The sequence below is a fragment of the Rhea americana genome, unplaced genomic scaffold, assembly GCF_003343005.1.
Source record: "Rhea americana isolate MKP2758 unplaced genomic scaffold, rheAme1 scaffold_478, whole genome shotgun sequence".
NCBI lineage: Eukaryota > Metazoa > Chordata > Aves > Rheiformes > Rheidae > Rhea > Rhea americana.
Window position 1 is genome coordinate 31,806 of NW_028186621.1, and position 15,538 is coordinate 47,343.

Consider the following 15,538-nt stretch of genomic DNA (forward strand, 5'->3'; position numbering starts at 1 on the left):
AAAAAAAAAAAAAAAAACAACAAAAAAGATAATGTGTGAAATGATCCTTGACCCACAAATTTCAGCAGAAGTTCCCAGGTCCTGCGTTTAGTCCACAACGCATGTTAATGTGTGTCAAGACATCCATAACGTCACAGCATGTCTCCAACTGTGCAAAGGTCCGAGTCACTAATTTAGTGCAAAGGCAGTTCAGGTTCTTTTTTATTTATTTTTTTTTTGTTAAAAAAAATAGCCATCCTTTATTTTCCCTAAAAGGAGGCACAGAAACCCAATACCAGTCCGCCTGTTGAGTGCATCAGTTGTCCATAAGCTAAAGCAATATGTAAACATACAAGGTAGCAGAACMACTACCCAGCAACAGTTTGATCGAGGCCTGTTAGGGCAGGAGGCTGGTAGTCTGGCAGCATTTTCTTGTTTCATTACTTTCTCTCTCTTTTTATTTATTTTTTATTTATTTTTTTTAATATAYTTTTTTTTGCTGCAGGGCCTTGGAAAAGTCAGTAACCAGTAAACAGCTCATACCGACGCGATGACAATCATAAGGTGAGGAGAGATGTTCGAGATGCTGGCTAGGAGGTCTGGGGCTAGACGGGACAGGTGGCTTTCAGAGAATTCACAGGGTGGGAATATCTGCAGAACGTAGGCAGGCTGCGAAGGAGAGAGAAAAAAAAAAGAACCAAAGATAAATTTGGGAACCTTTCCGCTCTCCGTTTGCCCAGAGGCACCCGAGTGCTGACCTGGGCAACGCTGCTAGCCTTGYGGCAAGACCCAAAAGGCTAAACACCACCCGAATCGGCAGGTGAGCAGCGAGCTCAGGCTTGACGTGCACCCGGACCGAACGCTCCACCGCAATCTTTCAGAGTTGTTAAAATTTAACTGAAAGCCRTGGAAAAAGGGCAGCCTCCGCTTTCCCCCTCTCTGCTGGGAGGTCTTTGCAAGAACTCTAAAGGATTCCCGTGACTCTATCAAAGTGACTACTTGACAGAGCAAGGAATGAGAATCTTTTCAGTCTTTAAAGAGTTTTTTTAAAAAAGGAGGGAAGTTACGGTTTACCTTAAGGAGACATGCAGCAGCCATGCTGGCTTAAAGCATTTAAAATGGACATTTGGATGGTAACATGTTTTGTTTCTTTGCTTCAGAATGCTTGTAAAACGGCATGCTTGCGCGAAAAAAAAAAATCCAGCAGCAGTACAGATGTGGTTCCCAAGATGGGGAATTTTTCCACACCAGAAACACAATAGCTGACTGATTTTATCATAAAACACAGAAAAATTCCCATTGTTTCAAGTGGGAGCTTCCAGTGGCTGCTCTGAGGGCTGACCACTCACATTCTGAGGGACTGTTTACCCAGGGTAACAGATTAAATTTAAGTCAATGGAGCAACACATCTGGAATAAATACTCAGAATTACCAAACCCAAACATTTTGTTTTTATGCAACAAAGGACAAAAAAAAAACCATCAGGTGTTCTGGAAAAAACAGGATATCATGTGAGGAAGAAACCAGGGCAAGTAAGGACTCTACTTCCAACACAGAAAAAGAGCTGGATTTTTTTGTTTCCTTTCAATCAAAGACTTAGGGCTGTAAAGAACAAAATAGTTTTGAGCGTTTCTTGGCTTTGCAGTTCCCCTTCACACATTATACAGGTATCCTGCACCACAGTTTTCACTAGCGATGTAACAAACTGGCATGGTAAATGCTAGCGTTTTGTTTCAAGGATACACATGTGCACCTTAAYGACTATCCTGAGCAAGGCCTTGGGGGTGGAGGGCCTTAGGTTCCATRGTCAACATACAACTTCATTTTTTTTTTTTTAATCTACAAAGTTTCACAGCTTCCTTGCCAATACCTGATTAGAGCCAGGGTTGGGAACGTTGATGATTCCTGCAGCTTGTTTAGCCTGCAGGTAGCTGATGAATGCTGCCTTAAGTGACTCAGTCTGATTCACTACGTCTTCCTGGTCTCGTCCACAAGGCAAGGCCAGTAATAGGCAGTAATCGCTCTCCACCTGGAAAGAAAATACAGTAATTAAGTCAAATGTTTGCTTGGAACAGGCCTATTCCTGACGTACATTCATTATCTTTAAGCCCTCACTGGAAAATCCTCTCTTTGAACTCCTTCGAAGCAACTGAGGGTGTTATGAAAGATGCACACTGAAATCTCAGCTGGCCTAGAAGGGGGCAAAGAGGACTGAAAATATCTGGTTTCCACAGCCTTCGACCGTCCACTTTCCATGTATCTTAGACCTGTTAGAGCTCGTAGGAGTTTGTTCCATGGCTAGGGGACAGGAGACTTCAAAAGTATGGTTTCCCAACTCTGACATTCCCTCTTCTGTCACCTGAATGCAGAGGAACACACACTTCACTTCTATGCTTGGCCCAGATGTGAAAGGAAACACACTTGACATCTCCAATACTATTTCCGGAATCCCAATGTAATAAGAATCACGTAATAAGAACAGAGTGAGGCAAAGTTTGTGGGAAAAGCGGGGCGGGTCTGTTACACCAATGATACGTAGGTGAGAAAAGCAGACRAGCTTTTGGCACCTAGACACCAGCTCTTCCCAAATACGTTGCCTGACCCGTACCCTGACACTGCTGCCACCCTTACCATCATTCTGCGTGCTACGCCCTCCAGTTGTGAAGCCTCTAGTCGCATGCGCTGAGCAATTCTTAGCGGAGGTCCTCCTTCCGGCGCGGGCAGGGACCGGTGCGCCAACACGTTATTACCAGAGACGAAGTGGAGCTGAACTGCAGCTGTGTCGTTTTTTAGTGCCAAAAGGCCCTGCCACACAATTGGGTACTTCTGAAAGCAGAGGGAGAAGAAATCTTAATGCAAATGAGCAAAAAGAACTTAGAAGCAGCGCTTCCATCTGTTCCAGGGGGATYTTAATTTTGAAAGAAATCCTATCTGAGCTGTTCGTTTGCTTCTGATACTTTTACAGGCAATTATGATACCACTGCTTTGTTTTAAGCGCTCAGTACACATGTAACATCTTATCATCATTTGTACGCGCCAGTCCAGGCTTGGGTTAGGCCCTGCTAAATCAGTATTTCAGTATTTTTCTTSCAGCTGGCTAAGATACTTGGGTGGCTCCCTTCGTTGTAGCATCTGAGCACTTCCCAATCTTTCGCAAATGATGTCAGCCTCCCACACAGTGCGAGGCAGAGCAGGGCTGTCACCAAATGTTATTTTCTGTTTTACAAATGGAGAACTGAGAAACAGCAGGACCAGGAGAGCTGCTCAAGGTTACGCAGGAAATACTTGGCACTGAACACAGCTCTCGATTCCTGGTCAGTGCTCGAACAGACATGCCTGTGCCTCAGCCATCTCCCTCCTCTCTATCGACCTCAGTCAYAGGATCTAAGCCTGGAGGAGGTTGAGGTTTTTTTTCTTTTTTTAAAATTAAATAAACCACCACTCTATCTTGCCTGTGAAGAAAACCTTTCCAAGAACAGCTGACTGTAAAAATGATGCAGCACTGCCTGCCTTAGTCTGCAGGTTGTTTGAAAGAATAATGAGAGAAACACGGGCTGCTCGTACTCCTTTTGCTCTGGTGCTAACAGTGTGCTATCACGAGACTCTAGTAAATGCCATGTAAATGTGAACACGGCCAAGAATTCACCAGGGAGAGAAACAGCCCAGAAAGTAGATGATCACGTTCTCCAGATCTGAAGCATTCGATGCAAGAGACATTATATTTTGTTGCCGCAAATGAGAGGAGCTTAGTAGAAGCTGATTTTCCTCTCCCCAGACACAAGAAGCATACAGCTTCCTGGAGAGGGAAGACGACAGAGCAACACTTACTGTCAGAAGCTGAACCATATCCACAGGTCTCTGCGAAACAGGATGAGGAGATGGATCTTGTTTTAGAGCAGACTGGGGCTCAGGTCGATTCAGGGGCAGGGCCCCAGCACCCGATGTCGTCGGGATAAACATAGACTGCTTGGGAACCGCCTGAGGTTGGTGCGGTGATGGAAGCTCCTGTTTTATTGAAATGGCGACAGGCGACGGGTAGGAGGTCTGGCCAGTGTCCGCTTGTGCCCTCTGAAGGTGGACGTGAGGGTCTATCTGCGCCGTGTGCCTGTTTACAGTGGGGTGGTGACTCTGTTCAGGCCCTGCTGCTGGTGGGCCTTTGGGGTCCTGGGAAATCTGAGGAGTCTTGCTGCGTACTGGCTGGCTGGCGTGCGAGTGTTCGCCCTCCGGGAGACTCTAGGAAGCAGACGGTGGGGAGCAAAGAAAGATTTTAGGCCACATGCACGTAAGAACTTGTTCACACAATGACAAGACTGCCAAGAAACGGTGAGGAGATTTCTAGTGCCTGCTGGCAGAGTCATTTTAATGCTGCTCCACATCACCACTCACAGCCAGCCTTGTTGCAGAGGTGCCCAGACTAAGCCTCTCTTTCCAAGGTCACCCCGGCAGTCTCTCCTGCACCCAAGCACTGAAACCACATCTCCTGAATCCTGCTCCACTGCCCCAACCCACAAGGCCATCCTTAACCGCTGTGTCCATCCAAGGAARCTTTTCCAGGCTGTCGGACCCACGTGCTATCTCAAGGCTGAGAATTCTCCCCCTCGAAATGTCTCAATGCCTAGAAACTTGTGCGTGACCTTCACACCTTCGAGTCCTAGAACTACTAACAAGAAGGGTTTCTTCATTCTCTTTCTGCTAATGCCAAACAGTGTTCAACCCACATTTCCTAAACAAAAATAACTGCTTTAGTGCTTTCAGTTGTGACCTTAAATAAACTTTGGGGACCCTAACCACAAGCTAACCTCAGCTCCTGTGGTCACACAGAACCACACTGGGGTTGCAATTAGCTCAGAGCACTCGAGATTTCAGGTAGAAAGAGAAGAAACTGTTTTGTTTCTCACCTGAGACGGGGTCATGCTGCGGGAAGGCAGCCCGATTGGCGACGCACCGGGGAATTGAGGATGCCCAAGCTGTGCAGCTGTATGGTAATTCCTCATGTCACCATACACAGATCTATAATCATGAAAGGAGCTCCCCGCAGGGTGCATGATCTGTACTCCATGAGGTACCACCACCGGCTGCGTCAAAGGCAGTCCAGGAAGCTGGCTGCTGGAAGGGACGCTGAGGAGCCGGGGCTCGCTGTGAGGAGAGTGCGCCATTTTGCCTTCGGAGGATTTTGGCGTCTCTTTTCCAGGCTGCGGAGTCTTGCTCACGGGGGGAGTTTTCACTGCCCCTTCCGGTGTTCGGGATTGTCTCGTTTCGGAGTGATGCTCGCCCACCGCTGCCATATGGGGGTGCATGATCATCCGCACATCTCGAGGGACATTGTACTGGTCGAGCCTGATGCCCGTAGGATGCATCCGATAATCTGGTTGCATCACTAATACATCGGACTGGACTGGGGCTGGCCCTCTACACACAGCAGTGTGGTGGTAGTGCATCTCCTCTTCGGGAGGATGCTGAGAAGACAGAGGTGGCATGACTATGTCTCTTATTGGAGCAGGCTGAGGTGTGCTGGATCGCTGAGGTTTAATTTCTATCTGAGGTTGCAGAGCTGTTCTGGGGGAATGGAGCGTTTCTGGGCGTATGCCATAAGGAATACCAGAGAGAGGAGGGGTGTTCATTCTCACTTCACCTTGGGACAGATGGCCCAGGGATACAGTCTGCGTTACGCTGTGAGGGGGCATGATAACAGATTGCTCCGGATGCATGCTGGATATGTACTGAGGCACAGGAATTCCCGGTGCCAGCATGACTGGGGTACTGCTTGATAAAGCCGGAGATGACGTACTGCCAGGATGACAAGCCCGTGGGAACGGTGACGGCGAATGTCCACTTGTACGTGGAGAATGAGGCTCCTGTTTCGTGACCCCCAGGTGTGAAATAGCCCGGTCGGTTGGGGTGCTGGGCCCTGAGCTGACGTGGTTTGCTTCTGAATGTATTTTCCCAGACAGGGATGGGTGATGCGGACTGACTCCAGGACTCAAGCTGGATGGTTGCAGGGTCTTGGTCTCCACTTTCAGAGCAGCTGGATCGGGCAGTTTTTTGTTCACAACCATCTGGTTGTGAACAAGTACAGGTGGAGTGTTTACAGTCTGTGAGAGGACTTTACCAGGCCCAGGCTGAGATGATGGAGTCTGGACAGCAAGGTGGGCTGACTCCGATTTCTCCAAGGTTGCACGCTCTTGTTTAATGGAGGAGATCACGGGTGATGTATTGTAAGGTGGCGTGCCTAGTACCAAAGAAGAATGGGTGGAAACAGTCCCATAGCCCGTGGAAGTCTGAGAGCCTTTCGGCGTTGGCTGAGATGGTGTAATAGGTTCTTGTTTAATCTGAGACTTGGATACAGACTGCTGAAACTCAATGTCAACAGCACTGGCTGGGGGAATCTGACTGATCTTTGCACTAATTCGCTGCGGTCCTTCTGTCTTCTGTCCTGAGTAACTCAATAGCACTACACCTTCTGACGTATTTACCCGCAGTCCTGGACTGGACCCAGTCTCTACAGGCCTATCTTCAATAATAGACATAGATCCCGGATGAAACCTACTGTTATCGTTTGTGCTTGACCTCTGCTTAAATTTTGGCGAGGGAGCATTAACAAGACAGGTCTGGGTTTGGGGAGTTTGCTTCACTAAGGTGATCCTCGGAGCCTCCTCCAGATCAACACTGTGGGGCATTCTGCTTATAACAGAAGTAGCTTTTGGAGCAATGACGGTACTTATCTTTTCCTTCTCGCTGAACACTGGTGCTTCTGCCACTGGTGGGTCCAAAGCATTAGTGACGGGAACTGCTGGCTTCTCTTCTGAAACTGGTTTTATGGCCTCTACCGCAGGGTGGAGAGGTGCCTCCTCCAAACGAGGAGCGCTCACTGGCTCAGCATGTGTTGTCGTCACGTGTGTAGAAGTTATGCTCGTTGCTGAGACGTACTTTGGCTCCATGAGTATCTTCCTCAAAGTGCTTGAATTTGTATCGATATCTGAAGCTTTCGTATCTGGTGGGAGAGCAGGCGGTGGTGTGGAACGGGCACGCGGTTCCTCGTGCCTTACGATCCATTCTGGTACCTTGGCAGCACTGGAATGAAGGGGAACGACCCCAGCTGGCACTGGGGTGGGCAACTTGGCTGTGGTTGCTGAAGAAACTGCAGGAACAGCTGTATTTGGAGCACTCGGTGGTGTGATGGGTGCGTTCTCTATAGGTGACCGTATCTTGAACCCCGTCTGACTGCCATCATCAACAGGAACTGGCGGGGCAGCCAGGTCCAAAGGAGCTGGTGGTGGTGCTTTTGGAGATGGGCTGCTCTCAACGACAGCTTCATGCGCAGTGACGACATCAGTGGTTGCAGCCTTACTGGCATCGGAAGCATTTGGCTCCGCAGACACCTGAGCAGAGGTCTTAGTCTGCTTTTCTTCCTTCAAAGTTTCTTCAGGTTTTGCCTTTACTTCACTGACAGGGGGGGACTTGCTCTGTACCCTCTCTGGCTCAAACGCATTGACTTCAGCAGTGTCGCCTTTTCTGCCTGTACTCCTTTTACGTCTCTGCCGAGAGGTCTTTTGACGGCCCTTTTCCTTCCGAGCAACTTCAGCTTCCTGTAAGGTTTCAGTTTCTTGTGCTGAATTTGAAGATTCACTGAAGCTGACTTCCGCTTCCTTGCTCTCCACCTCTACAGTGGATGGGGCAGAGCCAGCAACTGGCTGCACCGTGGGTTCGACAGCAGCTTCTGTTTCCAAGATATTGTTGACCGCCTGATCGGTTTCTGGCTCCATTTCCTCTCGAGGCGATGGTAATACCAAAGGTTCTGCAGGGATTTCTGCTTCYGACTCAGCAGGATAACTTGGGGGAGCAGGAAAGCTTTCTGTCTCCCCAGAAATATCATTGATGATGGAGCCAATTGCTGCTGCCAGTTCTGTTTCACTAGCCTGATGTGCAGGTTTATCACCTTCCTCCTCCTGACGAACTTCAGACACATCTGCTGTTGGCTCTTTGTAGGTAGTAATTGCTGGGGGAGTTTCAGTGAGTTTTGCAATATTCTCCACAGCCTGTTCGAGTTCAATCTGTTTTGCTAACTGGGCAGCTTCTGGGGACTGCTTTGGTTCCCGCAGCACTTCTTTTTCTGCTTCTTGGAATGAATCGTCTACCTCATTCTTAACAAAATGGGGTGGCAAGATGTCCTCTTTCTGTGGGCTTTTGATTTTTGCYGGTGACACTGCCACAGGCTCTGACTCTTCTTCACTCGGCCGCAAGGCACCCTTGACTTCATCAACGTTGAGGCGTATTTCTACATTTTTTAGACACAAGGATGCTTTATCTACAACAGTTTTGGTATTTTTATACCTTCCCCTTTTGGATTTTGTAATCTTTTCTGGTGCTGGCTTTTTCTCAATGATCTCAACTGTGGGGATTTCTAGTTGGCTTTTCTCTGCATCAAGTTCTTTCTTATCACGTTTCTGTTCACTTGCGGCTGGCTCTTTGTCGGCTGCTTTTGCTTTAGTGCTGTTTTCACTTCCACTAGATTCCTGACCAGCTCTTTCAGCAGCATCTTCAGATTCTACCGAGGTATCAGCTTTTGGTTCGTTTTTCCCTTTCTTCCCCTGCTGGCTAGTAGCAGCTGATGAATGACTGTGTGTCAGTTTCTGGGATCTAGGAGACCTCCATCCCTCAGTAGGCTTAGGAGTTTCCACAGCTTCTTTAGTTTCAGTCTCCTCAGGCTCTTGTACTGGTTCTGTCTTTATTGGAGAGATGTCTTCCTCTGGCTTACGGCGTGTTTTTGGAGGTCTTCCTCTTCTTGGTGTAGTAGGAACGGTTGTCACTGTTTCCTGAGGTTCCTTTTCTCCTCTCTTCCTGGTAGATCTCGTGACCTCCACGGAGTCCTTGACTGGAGATGGGCCTTCATTGTCTCCTGTGGTGGCATAAACAGATCTTACATTTCTGCGCCTCGTTCGGCCTATTGGCAAGCTTGGCTCCACGTTTTCTGGCTCTGCAGCAGAACTAGGGGATTTAGCAGCATTCCTTGAAACTTTCTCTGCTTCTGCTTTCAATTCTGAAAGTTTCTGTGTTTCCCCACGAGGAGAGCTTGATCTTTTGAGTTTTTCACGGTCAATTCTTTCGCTTTTCCTCGTGACAGGCTTTTCTGTGACATTAGCTGCAGCTGACTGGACAGGAGTCTTTGAGCGTTTACTCTTGTAAGACTTTTTATCTTTTACAACAACTGGAGGTTCAACTTCCATATCATTGTCAGAAACTGCAGGTAGGACCTCAGCAGCCACCTCTATCTTTTGACTTGCATTAGCATCAGTGTTGGCAGAAGGTGGAGGATTTTCTTCTTTAGGTTCAGTAACCTCATCCGACTTTTGAATGAGTTTAGGAGGAGGTGGAATCAACTGGGCACCTTCAGATTCTGGATCTACACTGTTGTCTGCTTGGGAAAATGATGTTCCTGGAGTAGGAGGTTTTGTATCCAAGTATGAAGGATGCTCTGTTGACACAGTGTCTTCTTCTGATGCCAGAGTGGCAGGAACAACTTCTTTATTAACTTCTACAACTGGTGGGGCTTCAGTTTGCTCAGGTGGTTCAATTTTGGCAGGAGCAGCAATTTCAGGAACAGGTTTTGGTTCTTCTGCTGCAGAAACAGGTTCAGATGGCTTTTCTTCTTTTACAGAAGCTGTGTCCACTACTAGTTTTTCATTTGCTGTCTTCTCAGAAGCCATCGGTGCTGGTTCCTGAGGTATGACAGTGACTGAAGAGGGGCCCACTACTGAGGAAGTTTTATGTTCTGATTCTTTATTATCAGGAACTGTTTCTGGTGTCTTCGGCCGATTTTCTTTGTCTTCCTGTTTTTCCACTTCTTTTGGTTTTTGATCTTTCTCCTTTTCTTTTTGCTGCATTCGTGTTAGTTCAATAAATCTACTGTGGAAAAGAACAACTGGTTCTTGCACCAAATCAGATGCGCTGTTAGTCCCATCAGAGGAAGGCTGTCTCCCATACAATCTACCAGAAATGAAGTCAAGATCATCATCTTTTCTCTCTAAATGCTGCAAGCGCTTAGAGTCCTGTTCAAAGATTGAACTATGCAAAAAACGAGAAGCAAACAGTTCTTGTCTCTCTTGTTCCTCTTCTTTATGATCTTCTTTCTTATCATCCAGTTTTCCACCTTCTGAATCAGTCCTAATTTTTTTCTTTTTCATATACCAAGATGGAATAGGTCTTGGAGCTGAGTCAACTTTCTCTTTGTCTTTATTATTTCTAAAACTAGCAAATCTTGAATCCCAATCTAGGAAAGACCAGTTTTCTTCTCGAGAGGAAGAGAGAGATTTCGCTCTTTCAAGCAAGGCCTTTGTGTCTGGTGTGATTGTCTTGTCCAATGCAAAAGAGTAGAATTTGTTTCTTTCTAAAGAAGTTGACAGTCTTTCCTCTCTTTCACGTAACTTCTCTTCTCTGTCCCTTAATAAAAAAGACAATCTGGAACTCTCTAATAAAGATGAGGCTTTAGGAGAATGGGACTTGTTTTCACCATCTTCATCAGAATCTGAAGGCACCTCCCCTGGTTCCAGATCTCGTACGGACCGTTTTCGTATGCTGTCTCTTTTAACAATGCTGCTTGGAAAGCTAATATCTACTCTACCAGGCTCCTGTTTCACTTGTGCTTCCCATCTATTTGGGTCATCTTCAGAACTCAGTACAGATAGTTTTATTTTAGCCATTTCTGCCATCTGCTCCCTTCTGCTGGAATCATAAGGATTAAATTTCAGAGACTCCTCCCTCACAGTCATATTGGAGTATGAAAGACCCTTTTCTTCTATTTTAGGTGACTCTTTGGTTTCCTTTAGTGGCATTAGCCTCGGAGAATCTAGCGTGTCATCATCCTCATGAAAAGGAAAGGGTCTGATACTAGGGGAACAGGACGTCCTTTCAGAATCTTCACTCACCTGACGAGAACTCCTGTAGTTTCTTTCTCTTTTAGTGCTAATTTCGAAGTCAAATTGGTCAGTCTTTTTCCTTTTACTGGGTGGAGAGTCATCAGTGACATCCTGTGGAGGTTTTCCCACCTCATGAACCAAGCTCCGTCTTTCATATTCATCTACATCTTTCTTTGGACTGCCAAACTTCTCCGACTTTGCAATCTCCATTTCCAGCTGCTGTTTTAATCTACGGCTTTGCTCCATTTGTTTTCTGTAGCTTTGTGTGTGGTCAATGTCAATGCCAATTTTCTCCTCTGTGTCAGTTGACTGAGGTTTCTCTTGGCTAATTTTATGGTCAGATGTGTCTTCAGGAAGACCAGAGTAATTCTTCCTTGTGTCCTCCCTCTCTGTTCCTTGGTCATCTAGTAGCTGTATTTGTTTATGCTGGGGTTTTACTGGATTCGTTTTTTTAGAAGGGAGTTCTTGGATTTCCACTGGTTCATCAGCTGTGTCAGTTAGCCTAGCCTGCAGATCTGAAGTGGGACGYGAGCCGATCCCACTAACATTAAGAGTCTCCTGAATCTCTTTGGGACTAGTAACAGGAATAAGTCTTTCCAGTTTGAGTTTTTTAGATTCCCTTTTAAGCATCTCTTTTCTCAGGGGTTTTCTTTCTAACTCTCCTTCCCTTAACATTGTAGCTTCTCTAGATGAAACTGTTGCATCAGGTTGTTTTTTCAAAACTGTGCGTGCATCTTCCTCATCCTGGCTGCTTCTTTTTACTTCCAGTTTTTGCCTGTCAGGCTTCAAGTTTGCATCAGCAAAACGTCTTTTACGAGCCTCCAATTTGTCTAAATCTACTGCGTTTGCCCCCTCAGAAGTTTGCTCTGTCTTCAAGTGCTTTTTGGGTTTCAGTTTTCCCTCCTTATCTACCACTTCTACGTGACTGGCAAGGGCTTTCTCTTTTTGTACCTTAGTTCTGACAGGTTCCAGTTTAGACTGATCAGACTTTGTTGTTTGCTCAGCTTGAGATGTCTGTGTTTTTTGTTCAAGAAGTGGAGACTTCATAGTGTCATTATCAAGCTTTGCTCTCAGTTTCTCCAAAACAGGTTGATCAATAACTTTTCCTTCCTTTTCTTTTACTCGAGTCAACACTACACAGGGCATGAGTTCTAGGCGGTTTTTAGCTGTCCCTTCTTTGTCACCTCTCTCTTTACTCTGTTTACTATTGCCCTTTAATTTTTCAGGACTGGGCTCTCTCTCATTCTCTTGATCTGTTTCTGAAGACTGAGAGCTGGGTGAATGGATTTTTGCTTTTCGTTTTTGCTTATCAACTTTATCCTTTTCTAGTTTTTCTGGCTTTTCCTTTCTCACCAAACGTTTGTCTTTGTCAACTCTCTCTTGGTCAAAAGCACGCTCTTTCTCTGTTTTCTCATTTTTAGTGTAACGCTCTACACGGGCTTTGTCAAGCTTATCGTATCGAGGAGGAGACAGAGAGCTGCAGCTTCCACTACGATCTGATGACCTGCTGTAGATCCTCCTCTCAGAATCGCTCTGCAGCCTTTCTGATTGCGAGGGAGACGCTCCAGGACTCTGTGGACGCCGGGAGTGAGTTGGGCTTTGACTACGTTCAATTGGTCGCCTTTCGTGATCTCTGTCTCGATCGGTTTCAAACCGTTCTCTCTCCCTCTCTCTCTCCCGTTGCCTGTAACTGTACTCCCTTATGTCTTGCTCATACGGATCGCCTCTGTAATCCCTGTATTCACGTGGGTCATCGTAGTATCGTGGGTCATAGTAGTCTCCTTGGTAGGGATCCCATTCTGCATAAAATTCTCTGCCTCGAGCTGGGTATTCTCGCCGAGGATCCTCAGGATACGTCCCCGGAGTCCTAACAGTCTCATAGTAAGTACGATCAGGGGCATATTCATAAGATCCTCTTCTTTCATCTCTGCCAAAAATAAGAACAACAGAGCGATTAGTTTTCCTTCTCAACCAACGTACTGCATTACAAAATTCTCTTCTATGTAGGGGAATTGTTTTATGATAATTTCTTTATATGCATATCAGGGCAACTATACACAGCTGCATAGAGAGATTTAATAACAACGAATCAGTGCACAGTGGATTAAATGCTCTGTTAGCTTCAAACACTGTATGAAGTTAATTGGTCATTTTGTTAGTGACAGCTTTGCTGAGTATTTTTTAAACAAGCCTTACTGCTTCTTTTTTTGCCAAATTCAAATGCTGCATTAGTGTGCATCGGCACCCACACACAGTCTGTTATGCAGATGTGAAAAACACCCTATCTCAAGAAGCTCCTACTACTGAGACAGTCTCTACCTACCTCTGGAAATATGAAGAAAATAGAAAATTGAAGTTAGAACCTTTCCATTACTAAGCAATGAAGTGGTAACAGGATTTATTTATTTATTTATTTATTTAAACTCCTAAGCCCTTCAAGTGATCATGTAATTTCAAAATTGGCTCTTTTCACTGCATGTGATATGCTGACATTGCGTATTCCCAAGCCAAGTCAACAAAAATCTGGTTGTTTATGAGAGCAGGTGCATTCATGGGAAGTGTGTAGCAAAATAAGTCAAGCAATTAACATAAGTATCTCAAGACCTCAAAACTGCAAGAATATGCCATTTATATCGCAAAGTGTGTTTTTTCTTTTGGGAAGAGGAGAATATAAGGGTGGTAATTTTCATACTCTTGAAGCACATAGCTGCTGCTCCAATTCTCCACCATTAGACAATGTTTTGAACACTCTATTTCACCTACTTAGATTGACTTCACAATTTACATTTTATGCTAGAAGCTCACAGCTTCTGCATTGTAAGAATATAAGAACAAAAACAAAGAAACATAGAGCTTAGCACAGAAGACAAAAATCTCTTTCTGCAAGCAAAGTGGGATATTATGAAAAGTGGCTGTGGGTAGATAGCTAAAAAGGGATTTGCTATGCTTGTTAACTTTTCTGTTTATCAACAAATTCAAAAAAAAAAAAAGAACCAAAATGCACTTTTTTATTTAATAACAATTTGCAAACAGAAAGAAAGGAGAGAATGGCTGCTCCACACATGCAAGCAGCCCCTCAACAGCTAAATAATTTATGAACTGTTAAGAGGCTCAAACACTAAATGGTCTTTTATCATGCATCTCGTATTGCTCCATCTGCACTCTGCCCCCAAAGCTTCTTCAGGGCTGTGAGTACCACTGCAAAACCCCAAGCAGCTTTGAGCGGGTGTGACATTGCAAAATTTAACTTCTCAGAAAGATATTCCAGCCTCCCACTCAAGAAATCTCATTTGTATTTTCACAGCCTAGAGAATGTGCAGAACTGGATATCCTGGAATTCACAACAGCATATTCAGGGTTAAAGATGACACAACCTGGTTTAGTTCACTGCAAAAAAGCATTTTTATGGATTTTCAGAAAGGATGCACAGCACTTCCTCTGGTTTTATAAAGATCTAAAATTCATACTGTATCAACTTGACGACATTACTACACAACGTCAATGCATTTTTAGAAGTTAAAAAAATAATTATAATGTTTATTTTCTTTTGAGTGCTATTTAGGCTGAGTAAAACCACAACCTAAGAGAACCTGCCTAGTGCGGTTGCTCTTAGCATCATTGCTAAGGACCCTGAACTGCTGGAACAAGCTTGGAAGAGGCCTAGAAGATGCAGAATTACAAGAGCCACAGCAGAGTCTGCTCTACTATTCCATGATTCATTACTCCTAAGTATCTAGCAATGATTATGTGAAAATGGCAGAAAAAACAAGACTAACATGTACCCAAGTATCATCTTGTTCTAGAAAATCAGTGTTCCAGTCAGAAATATTTCACAGCGAAACAAGCCCAGCTGACTTTCTGTGCATTAAAAGACATCTGATGAATGCAGTTCTTTTTTCTGAATTTGGTATAGTTCACAGGAAATTATTACTGACTGCTTGCTGGCACATCACAACATTTGGCAARGACTAGGGAATGCACAGATTTATTTCCATTATGCAAATCCCAATTTCCAAACCCTCTTCCTCTTGAAATCTGGCAGTTGCACATGTATGTTATTCCAACCTATTTTGTGCTAAAAACCAGGGAACTTATCTAGCACACAGGTACAGCTAGCATCACACTGGGCTTATTCATAGGCAGAGTGGAACCCTAACATTCTAACCAGTCTCTAAAGGCAATAAAAATGCACCCACACAAAAAGAAAATGCTTCACTTTCAGCCTCTGTCACAGTCATTAATAGAGAAAACACTGTTGCTTTACTCAGCCATTGGAGGGGGAAAAAAAGGAGCAAAATCCTAAGTAATTCTGTGCAAGGCTGCATTCAACTCCGGTCTACAGAGCTAAGTGACCCATCCAGGGGGAACACACTGCTTTTGCAGCCCATGAGCAACAGCTGGACACTACCATGACAGAYGCTGTAGAAGGAAATCTTCATAAAATACATTTTTCAAGTCAAATAGCAAAAGAAATTGCAACTTCACTCAGACTTTATTATCTTATCGAGCTAACAAACTAGCCTGTTGAGAACTGATAGGCAAAAGACTGAATTTTACCTTCAGCTCCATAGAATAGTAGTAGTAGCAGCTTGTCATAACATATATGTAGTGTGCTAATATATACATTATTTGAAGATATGGGGAGG

The 15,538-nt window shown here is 45.0% G+C and overlaps 1 protein-coding gene across 4 annotated transcripts in view; it reads right to left on the reverse strand.

Moving 5' to 3' along the window:
* Window positions 1–6: 6 nt before the first annotated feature.
* Window positions 7–15,538, reverse strand: part of SPEN (spen family transcriptional repressor) — a 72,106-nt gene continuing 56,574 nt past the window's right edge. For 3 of the 4 annotated variants that reach the window (XM_085316671.1, XM_085316669.1, XM_085316670.1), the window contains 5 exons: window positions 4,878–12,819; window positions 3,808–4,212; window positions 2,611–2,805; window positions 1,850–2,008; window positions 32–648 (listed from right to left, as the gene is read on the reverse strand). In XM_085316671.1, the coding sequence (XP_085172797.1) occupies window positions 517–648; window positions 1,850–2,008; window positions 2,611–2,805; window positions 3,808–4,212; window positions 4,878–12,819 (8,833 nt within the window). In that variant the 3' untranslated portion in view covers window positions 32–516. Of the gene's footprint in view, window positions 649–1,849; window positions 2,009–2,610; window positions 2,806–3,807; window positions 4,213–4,877; window positions 12,820–15,538 lie in introns of all 4 variants that reach the window. The other variant, XM_085316673.1, reaches the window with a different exon arrangement.